Source organism: Hippocampus comes, unplaced genomic scaffold, assembly GCF_001891065.2.
Source record: "Hippocampus comes isolate QL1 unplaced genomic scaffold, H_comes_QL1_v1.1 scaffold383, whole genome shotgun sequence".
In the NCBI taxonomy this organism is placed as follows: Eukaryota; Metazoa; Chordata; class Actinopteri; order Syngnathiformes; family Syngnathidae; genus Hippocampus; species Hippocampus comes.
In genome coordinates this window covers 200,642-211,454 of record NW_017805407.1, presented here as the reverse complement: position 1 = coordinate 211,454, position 10,813 = coordinate 200,642, and the positions used below count along the sequence as shown (strand labels likewise).

At 43.5% G+C, this 10,813-nt stretch overlaps 1 protein-coding gene across 1 annotated transcript in view; it reads right to left on the bottom strand.

The window, feature by feature from the left end:
• The window catches only part of nradd (neurotrophin receptor associated death domain), a 22,141-nt gene extending 12,860 nt beyond the window's left edge, over positions 1-9,281 (bottom strand). Inside the window, exons 1-3 of the mRNA XM_019873616.1 lie at positions 8,904-9,281; positions 1,595-1,727; positions 1,128-1,475 (exon numbers count right to left, since the gene is read on the bottom strand). Of these exons, the coding sequence (XP_019729175.1) occupies positions 1,128-1,475; positions 1,595-1,727; positions 8,904-8,942 (520 nt within the window). The 5' untranslated portion in view covers positions 8,943-9,281. The remainder of the gene's footprint in view (positions 1-1,127; positions 1,476-1,594; positions 1,728-8,903) is intronic.
• Positions 9,282-10,813: the final 1,532 nt, after the last annotated feature.

The following is a 10,813-nucleotide window of genomic DNA, read 5'->3' as shown; positions in this document are numbered from 1 at the left end:
TGTTTTATTTTGAAAAATTACCGGATTCTCCGTTACATCCGTCTGTGTCCAGCTTGACACACGTCAAGCCACGCTTCTCCATCACGTGACTGATTACTTCAAAACAAAACGCAGTAGCTCGCAAAATGAGTAAAAAAACTGCTGGAGATCGCAAATGACGGCGGCCTTAAAAGTACGTTCGAGACAACTGGATTAAAGTTATGTCTGAATACTCTGAGATCGCCACAATAGCACTTTTGCTATTTCCGACATCCTACCTGTGTGAGGCGGGGGGTTTCTGCAGCAATGGCGACGAAAACAAAATTACGAAGTAGACTGGACATAAACCACACACTTGAGGTGTCATTGTCTCCTATTACCCCGAGATGGGACTGTCTGATTGCAGAAAATCAGGCTCGGGGCTGTGGTGAGTCGTCATTTTCATGCACTTTGAATTTGCGTTGTATCGTATTTTGAAGGCATTAAACATTGCCATAGGGATCGGAGTGTTGCGGCCAGATTAGACGCTCCTTGTGTTTATTATTATATTTCGAAAACGCCACAGTTTTCATGCAGCTCATACCATATTATTTTGTTGTATTATTTCCGCCACACCTTAATTGCCGGTCCCTGAAAATATTGTCTGACATAAACCGGTCCGTGGGGCAAAAAAGGTTGGGGGCCCCTGGATTAAAGCTAGCTGGCCAGGTAGCTGGCAAGACACCTGGCTAGCTAGCTAGCTGGCTAGACAACTAGCTAGCGAGATAGACAGATAGCTATTAGCAGTGTGTTTATAACGCAATATCCCCAGACAGATTCTCCAACCAAATTTAATATGTTTCAAAAAACATTTGGAAAATCAATGAATGGATTAATTGATTGTTGGTTTGCCCCACAGTTGCCCATTCATATTTATAATGGAAGGAAATGAAGAAAGGTTGGCGTGTATTACATCTTTGTTTAATTAAATGGTACATTACACACAGTCTCGCTGGTTTGCTTTAATGTCCCACTATCGTATTTCTGAAACGACATGGTGGACAGGACTGTATAGCGCTTAGTTGTTATTCCTCCACGGTCATTGTGGTGTAAACACGCCTTCAGTTTTCTTCTTTCTTTTCTCCCTCTATGTTTTCCTCACAACTTACCCATGCAGAGTGTGTCCGAGTTCGGCATGCAGGCCCGGATCTCCACTTCGCTCTCCGTGCACTGGGTGCAGTTCTGGCACGGTTTGGTGTTCGCGTGCTCTTCAGAAAAGGTTCCCGGGCCACAGAGCCGGCACTGTGTGTCCCCTTTGGGACCACACTCCTGCGCCGCCCCCTCGCCACGCTTGCATTTGGAACAAGGCGCGCACAGGCCATCAAAGTAGAAGAAGCCGCTGTCGCATTCGCATTGTGTGTCTTCGACGGCGGAGCACGGCGCAAAAGTGGGGACGCCGTACGGGCACCGTGAGCACGGGAGGCAACGGCCGAGGTCTTCGGAGGGGGAGAAAGTTCCTGCGAGAAAGATGACACAGGCCGTCTGTTAGTCTGACATGCGCCTCTTGCACAGACAAAGGCAGCAATTAGACAAGTCTTTGGTATTAGTGGGGTAACACTAGAAGATAATTGCTTACCCTGTGGACATGGCGTGCATTTGGTATCTTCTTTACCGCACTCCACCATCACTCCAAAGCCAGCGGGACAAACACTGCAACACTCGCCAGATTCGGTGAACTGTCCGCTGGCGCAAGCATCGCCAGAGACAGCCTGGGAGGAAACACGACAAAATTCAATATTAGGGCTTTCAAGGAGGTTAGGGTGTAAGCTACTTTGTTTTTTTGTTTTGTTTAATATTTAACAACTAAAACGACAGGTCAGTTTAACAACAACTTAAAATGTAATTGCAAGAAATTTAAAGTAAGAGAATTTATGACGTCATTGTAGTCTGAAGCAAAGTAATTATGTAGCCCGTATGCACAGTTCTGCTTTTCATATCACTGTCTGAATAGCAAATGCAAATTCCATCACATTGATTTTGTGGATCCTATTTTGGGACCACCTTACTTACAAAACAAAACAATAAATCGATTGCCCGAACTGTTTTTCTTTATTTTTCCTCAAGCTCCCCTTAGGGCAGCTGCACCTCACATTAAAAATGAAACAAAGGACACTGTGATTTACAAGGAAGGGTTCAGAAGCGAAACTTGCATCGAATTATTTTTTTTTAAATCAAGTGTCGCCAACTGATATTTATCTGTTCCCTCCTGTTAAATCATTGTTAATCAATAATGTAAGAAATGATGCATAACAATGCATACATGTCAGTGAAAAAATATCACTGCCTGACAGAAAATGCATCATACGTTGTCAATTTCAAAAGTGGAGATGTTCGATACCACTTTTTTTCAGACCGATACCACTACGCTGACAAATAATTGTGTGGAAAGATCTTTCTTTCTAACACAGATGATGACTCGCCCATGGGGCAGACTGTCAAAGCATAGTGCCGAATACGCCGAGGAGGACTTAATGTCAGATTGATTTTGCCTTAAGTATCAGTGGCTGATACCGGCAGCCTCTATGAGGACCCAATACTGTAACTTAAAATAACGCCGGTATCGTCCCAATATTGATACCTGTTTTTTTATTGGCCTGTCCCTATTGAAAAACATTTCCACCGAGATCACTGATAACTGGCATGTGGGTTTAGAAATGATGGTTTAATTTTGATGAAGTCCCGTTGTTGCTCATCATTTTGAATGTTCGAATGTTTATTTGGGGGGGGGGGGCCTTGCCCCACATGGGCAATAAAAAAAAAAGAACAAAACAGGGCAGTGAGTGACTGAAATGGGGTCTTTTTTTTTTTTTTTTACTCTCATTTAATCTTTTCATCTGCCACGGTTTTGGCCCCATTAAAGTGCTCAGAGGCCTTATCTACAAGTGGGTAATGGAGAGCCCAGCGTGAGTTATGACATGAGGGATAGATCAGACATTCCTAACAGATTGTGCAGCGGGGTTTGGCGCCTGAGAGCAGAGGCTGGCTTTAATCAGATGGCTATGGAGTGCTGCGAAGAATAAGAGGGGGAAGCGAGGGAAAAAGGAGGACGGAAGAAGAGCTCCGACACCTCCGGCTCACGGAGAACGAATGACAAAGGCTGTACTTTGTGTGATTTCTCCGGAGAAAGACGTGGGAGGTGGGGGGGGGGGCATTTCAAGGGGGACACGACCAGCCTGAGGCGAGGGTGTCGGATGCACGCGGCTGCCCAGCATGCGAGTGTCTGTCTAGAGGGAGAGCGAGACCTTTGAAGTCCCCAAGAGCCCTGCAGGTGTGTGGATGAGGCTCACTATTTCACTACTACCCTTTGGCAGGCATCTTAAACACGCACACATTTAAAGGCAGATTGGCCCGCAGTGCCCCGGAGGGGGTCTGACGAGAGCTAACAGATGTCTAACAACTAACCTAAAGGGAGAAAAGTCACAGCCAAACAACCCACTAATATCTCTCTTTAACTCCGAGGTCTGAAGAAACGCCAAGGACGTGTGTGAACCTGCAGCACATCGAACCGAAAGGCCCCTTTTCAAATACACGCCGTGAACCCAAATGGCTCCAAAACTGATATGACTGCAGAAAGCGTTTAGAATTGGGGGCTTGCCCTGGATCCAAAAACAACACCCGGGCTGAGTGCGGGCCTTTCAGAGGAGCTTGATGATATCTGAGCACCAGCCTGCCACAAAACCCAGATCAGACGAATTATGGCGTCCGGGGGTGGCGTGGGGAGGTAACGGCATCCGGCACAAACTAGTCAGATGTTTGGATTTGCCGGACCGGACCAGGACGGCGTTTGGAGCACAGAAAACAGACTGAACTCCTCTTAAATCTCAACTTCTATTTTTATTTGGAGACGCGGGTCTCACATCACCTGAGTGAGTTTGAATCCAGAATCAGGCCAGAGCTGTCAAAGCGGCCCGGCAGTGCCCACGCAAGCGCGCAATGAAATGAGGCGTCCATCCACAGTGGGAGCACTCATCTGCGCGGCAGACTGGTGACTAAGCCATTATCCACTTTCTGAATGGAATCACGGCTAATGTTTACCAGCAGGATTTTGAGCAGATGACTTATGGGCAATTTCAAGTTGGGTAGAATGAGAATGCAATGCAGGTGGGTGTTTTTTGAGGGTTTTTTTTTCCCGACAAGTTTGAATTGGGGGAGTAAAGGAACTTTTTTATTTCACTTGTAATTGAGAGGAAGACTGAGTGAATGGTGCTGTTTTAGGTATTTCGTATTGAATATAGAATAATGATTCATTGTGAATTAATGTACATGTCTCAAACGACAAGTGACCCGACGTGCACGTTTTTCAAAAACTGAATCGTCACTCAATCAGCAGATTTCTTTTCTTGAGTTGCGAGCAGTAAATGGTGGCCAAAAACTTCACAGCGAGCAGCCGATAGGAAGCAATTCCTCAAAAAAGTGGCCGCTTGCTTCAAGCTGTTCATTGCCACTCCCAGTTCAAGTTTAAACTTTACACCTTTTCTATTTCAACTGCCCACATACATTATGAAAATCTGCCTGCTTAATGTGAACACAATGAGAACGCCATTGACGGGTTCGCGAAACCGGCATACAGTACACGTTTCTGTGGTTATAACCCTTTAAGAAATAGATATTTGAACACAAATGGTGAAGCAATCACATGAGGACAGAAAATATTACGACTCACAGGCGTATGTTCTTTATCCTCTGTCAGAAACAACTACTGAAGTGCGCTGTGACAGTCTTCAGGATTTGCTATGAATTTCTTTAGACAGACCCCTGGTGGCCAAGGCATGCACACCAATGGCCAAACTATGAGTGGTGTTACTTTTTCCACATATTAAAATACTTTCCATCCATCCATCCTTTGTCCGATCCGCTTTTTCCTCACAAGGGTGTGCTGGAGCCTATCCCAGCTGTCTTCGGGCAGTAGGCGGGGGACACCCTGAACCGGTTGCCAGCCAATCGCAGGGCACACAGAGACGAACAACCATCCGCACTCACACTCACACCTCGTGACAATTTCGAGTGCTCCATTATCCTGCCATGCATGTTTTTAGAATGTGGGAGGAAATCGGAGTACCGGGAGAAAACCCACGCGGGGAGAACATGCAAACTCCACACAGGAAGGCCGGAGCCGGGATCGAACCCACAACCTCTGCTCTGTGAGGTGGACGCGCTAACCACTGGATCACTGGGCAGCCGCACATTAAAATACATTTAATTAAATTGTAATACTGTATATTCAAATTACATTGAGAAACACTCTGCTATTTCCAGCTGTGCTGCACCGCTAATAAAGATTGATTGCAAAAGTTACATTGGCATAAAATTTGGGCATCATGATTAATTCATTGCAGCTCCTTCAAGTGTGCACAACTTGACCAGAGAGGGGCAGTATAATATAGTCATGCAGGCACAACTGAATGAGAGTGTCACAGCTTCTTCAAGTGACCCTGCAGTAATATGAGGAGTTTTACACAGAGGATAACTGTCTACATGTGTTGCTGCATTGTTTGTGTTCAAGTTGCTTGAAGCGTTGTAACACTGCCACGTGTATGCAACTTGTTAGCCCATCCTAGGTGTTTCCCATTATGCCTTAGCATTAAATTAGTGGACTTAAAGGCAGTTATGTGGTTGCTTCTAATGCACAATGTGTAATTACCCTTTTGTTTTATGTTTAGTTTGACAGTAAACAGCTCAGTCTTTTTCACTATCTGCTACTTGCGACTTGTTGTGAAGTGTTCCATCATGTCGGGAAATCATAAATTTTCCTCACTCAGGCAACTTTTACTACATCCTCCTCATTTGTTACATTCAGAGAGGTTGAAATGTGTCTTTTTTGCGTCGTATTGTGTATTTTTCCATTTGTGTCGCAGCAACTTATGCCAGAAGCGATGAAAACCCTTTTAAATCCACCCACCTCCAATGTCACACGTTGTCTGTTCGGGTCGCCAAGCACCAATTTGTTCATATTTATCATGAATCCGTTCCAGAGGTTAACTGTTGCCAACATAAATCCTTTTTGCATTCAAGAGATGTGAGTTTTTCCATCACTCCAAATTGACAATCCTTTCCTAAAAAAGATCCAAATCAAGCACTGAGCTGCCATTAAACGTCCTGCCGTGACTTTGTGTGCACATTTCAAGGAGGCTTTAAGTGGCTGTGTACGCACTCAAGCACAGTGGCGCTTATCTGCTGCCTTTAGGGCGACAGAGTCAGATTTGAAAAAGAAGCAAATGGGGTGGGGGGTGGGGGGCGCAGTTGCTTTTTTCCATTAGTGTATGAAAAAGTTGCAATTTGAAAGGAGTCCCCACTGGGAATAGACGGACCACCGAGGAGCGGGGCTTTCAATGTGGGGGCTTTCTACTGCACGGCTGCCGGAGTCCCTCAGTCAACACACGCACACATGCTCACGCGCAGCCAAGCTAACATTTTCTGTGTGCTTTGAAGTGAGTCAAAGCTCTCTTTTTAAGCGCATGTGGTGGCCTCTCAGCAGTTAACTTAATCTGCGTGAAAATAAACACACAAAAGGATGCACTCACACTTGCCTTCACGTGAGCACACTGACCCGTGAACTCCACTGTCAGGCCGCGGATGCAAACAAGACAGGCCCTCTTTCAGCACAAAAAGCATGCCTGGGCTTGGCAAGGGGTTAAGGTTGGGGGGGGGGGGGTAATGTTGCAGACCACCCCTCCTTCATGCTGATTACTGTCGGGAGCATGAGGGACAAATTAAACGATGCTTGGTTGTGCGAAATTATGATTGTAAATCAAACAGGAGTGACTCGTCATCTTGCATGAAAGAGTTGGTGAAGTGCTTGAAATTTACAATCCACCCCTTCCCCCTCGTGGAGAATTCTACTCATTGTACGTGCTGTGATAACACACTAACTAACGAACCGAAGCCCCACCACACACACACACACACACACACACACACACACACACACACACACACACACACACACACACACACTTTATATGGGCCACAATGTGGGAGAAAATAGGGATAATTGCTCAACTCCGGATATCCAGACCCCAGCGATGCTGAGCGTGAGGCCCCATTTTCACAGCGAGATGCCCAAAGTAACAATGAGAGGACTCGATTAAAAGTGCAGGCTGTTTACACCACTTTGTTTGTAATTGAAAAAAAACTATTGGAAGTTTGTTGACATGACCAGTGTGTTTCTGCAGTGGAAAACTGAGAGAGTATGCGGTTCAGATGGATGGAAAATTTGAAAGTTACTCCTTGTACTGTATTTATGGTCTCGTGCTGGGTGGGCAAAGTAGGGGCCTAGGTCAGTGATTCCCAACCAGTGTGCTGGGGCAGACTAGTGTGCCGTTAGAGCTTTTAAGCTGTGCCGTGGAAAATGATCAAACATCACTAAATTAGTCAGAAATGTTTTTATTTAGTATAACAAATAGTGTATCCTTGCCCATCTACCTAGACCAGAATCTTATGATCACAGACAGAACAAATATACATATATTCTATTAGATGGCAGAAAATATACCATTGACATGTGTTAACCACTTTTTGTGACATTTCTTTGAGGGTGGAGGGGGGGGGGTTAAAACTAAAAGTATGTGCCTTGGCTCAATAAGGTTGGGAATCACTGGCCTTCAGGGGCACATGTGGCCTGCCTCATTCTGTTATGAAGAGTGATTTTGGCATTTATTTCGCGTTTTTTAAATGAATTAAAGGTATTTATTGTTTTTATTTGCCATATTTATCTCAGTGAATGTTGACCTATTGTTAATTATGAAATTAAAATGTTCATCAACTAAACAATTTTACACATACATTAAACACATTTGTATTTTGTGAAACTATTGGGTAATTCTGTTTAAGTGCTAACAAATTCTTCGTGCTACTTTTGAGCGTGTTGGGCTCTGCGCATGTGCAAGAATCCCACAACTTCGTGGAAAAATGGCCTGAAAATGAAAAATTTTAAACGTGCTTATAACATCATCGACATTTACGGCATTAGTCTGCTGTTAGGCGTAGTCGACAGATTCACCCAGTCGACACTCAGGAAAAGCAACTACTAAGCGTGCATTCGCCTATGCTACTTTACAAAGTGACATCGCCCACTATTGGCCTGGCAGGCACACAACAGTAAGAATCTTCAAAAAAGATGCCTCTGAGAAGGCACTAAACCCTGTTCTGAAAACCACTGCGTACATAATTAAATGTCAACTATATACATATATCGCTTTGATCTGATGAAGTGTTTTCACTGAGGGGGCATATTCAGACAAGACTACAAGCCCCAGGCAGTTTGAGCTGGCAGATTTCTGTGACTGTATGACTCCGTTATCCATTATAATTGATTTTCATAACAACAATAGTAACACGTGATGGCCCGTTACAACTTCACTTATCCGTCATAAATCATTCTTATGACTTGAAAGAGTATAACGAATTTACAAGCTGCTTTATTTCAGCTGTTGCCAATTATAATGGCTGAGGGTGGAAAATAAAGTGTCATGTGGCGTTCTTATTTTTCACATAAGCGGCTCGGGTAATGGATGGACGGATGAATACATTAATCCCTGCCAAAAAGAGAGAAAAGGTTTTCCAGTATGAAAACTTCCCAGCAGACTATTAGTAGTGTGTGTGTGTGTGTGTGTGTGTGTGTGTGTGTGTGTGTGTGTGTGTGTGTGTGTGTGTGTGCGATTGCAGGAAGTGTGCCACAAAGGAGAGAAACTATTAAGTCCCATTAACGGTGACTGCTTTTGTCACTTAATGTAAAAATACATTGTGAATTACACTTTGAGTTACTTATTTTGCTGTATTATTACTAACTATCAAAATTATACCATAGTTGGTTTGATAAACCATAAAACGGGAAGGTGGTGGTGGGGGGGGGGTATTACTGTCAATTGTAATGACTTTTTTCTTACTTTGAGTAGAATAACCACGCAGATGAGAAGTGGTCCCATCCTAGGATTTTTCGTATGATGAACGATGGAAGGAAAAAGGTCAAAACCAGAAGAATCTCATCCAAAAAATGTGTAAAAAAGGACGTAAAGTTGTCAAAAAAGATCGTCTGCTTTGCTCGGCAAAGCCCAAAAATTCGCTCATAGTCCAACAAAACTCTCGTCTTGTCTTTTCAGACAGACAGGGATGCGTTCAGAGTCCCTCGGTCATTACTGCACCGTCCGGTTTGGGGCGATTGGCACAAAGTTTCTTTTGTTTAAGCTTTCAGGATGCGTCGGCCGTGTTTAGTGTGTGAGTGTGCTCCGCTGCTGCTCCACAGCACAGGCGAGAAAAGTTGCGGCGAGCTAGGCTTAATCATTTTCCTCCTCCCATGTCCTCGGACCTCACACGGGCCTCCTGATTGGCTGCATCCCTGAAGGGGCGTGGTATCTCTTACGGCTGGCCTGCTCGAAATCTTTTTTTTTTTTTTTTTTACATTATGCCGTCAGAATCTGCATCAATATCTTCTTTAAAAAAGAAAATATCTCAATATTTCTTTTCCCCGTGAACTGGCCTAAAAATGTAACTAGCTCATGATCCAAAGCATACGACATCACATGTCAACGATAATGAATGCCCCATGTATACTGGATAGCTCTTCACACAAAAGGAAAAGCTCATGATCCAAAGTATACCACATCATTTGTCAACGATAATAACGCATTACCTATTTGTATTGTATTGAATTGAGTTTATCTGAAAGGAACAGTTTGTGAGCCAAAGTTTTCATCATGTTTCAAAGACAATAACAACAATACATTAGCTAGTTATGCATCTACTGATGTGAAAGCAATGGCTCATGATCCAAGGCATACTACATCAAGTGTCAAAGTATCTATTTCGTCATGCCTGGTTATCACCAATCATCTGCTGAAATCGAAGTAGTCAGCAGTAGACTGCATGTGATTTAAAAATATGAATATTTGTTACTTTATGGGCTGTGTCAGACATGTCGACATTGTAAAAGTGGGCTGTCGTGTGAGATTAAGTGTCATTAAAGCTTCAGGATAGTCGTTGCTGGCCTGTGATCACTTGTTATCAGCAACAAAAGAGGAGCACGCGAATGAAACGGCATCCCCCTACCGGAAGATGTCCATGTTTGATCTCTGCAATTGAAATTGATTAGCAAACCAACACGGGCAACTCAATGGCACACCTTGTAAAGTGAAGTGAAATGCATGGCAGGGGGCCTCGGACATCAGAGACAAACAAATGGGGAGAGCCCTCAGACACAATACTACTTGCACTTCAAAGCCGCAGGCCGGGAGAACATTGCAACATTGATAAAGCGCCAACCATGTTTTGGGAGTCACACAGAATTCTTTTTTTGGCCCCTCGCGCATACGAGAGCCTGTGAAATTGTCGTCATGTCCAATTATGCTCCAAATAAACTGCTAAGTGTCTCAGGTGCTGCAGAAATCACATTCATACAAAACTTTTTGAAATACTTTTATTGTCAAGGATGAAATGTAAAAATATTCATCACTATTCACTATTCACATTCCGCACTTTGACACACATAATTGACCATTTTTCACATTTCAAGCCCCACATTCACTTACTATTTTTTTTTACCCTAAAAAGTTATTTTGAAGTTATTGTCACAGTAGCAAAAAAATAACACAATTACTAAAAATTGTTTCCAATGTCGATGTAGATTTTCAGTCATCGATGTCATGTCATTCAAAAATTGAAGCAACTTTGTTTTGTTCTTGTTTTCCAAAGCCATTCAAAAATGAAACAATTAGCTTTTTAGAAATGATGTCTTTTACAACTATGAGCTTTGTAATACACTTTACGACATTTTTTTTAAAACTGGGAGAACTGTTGTTGA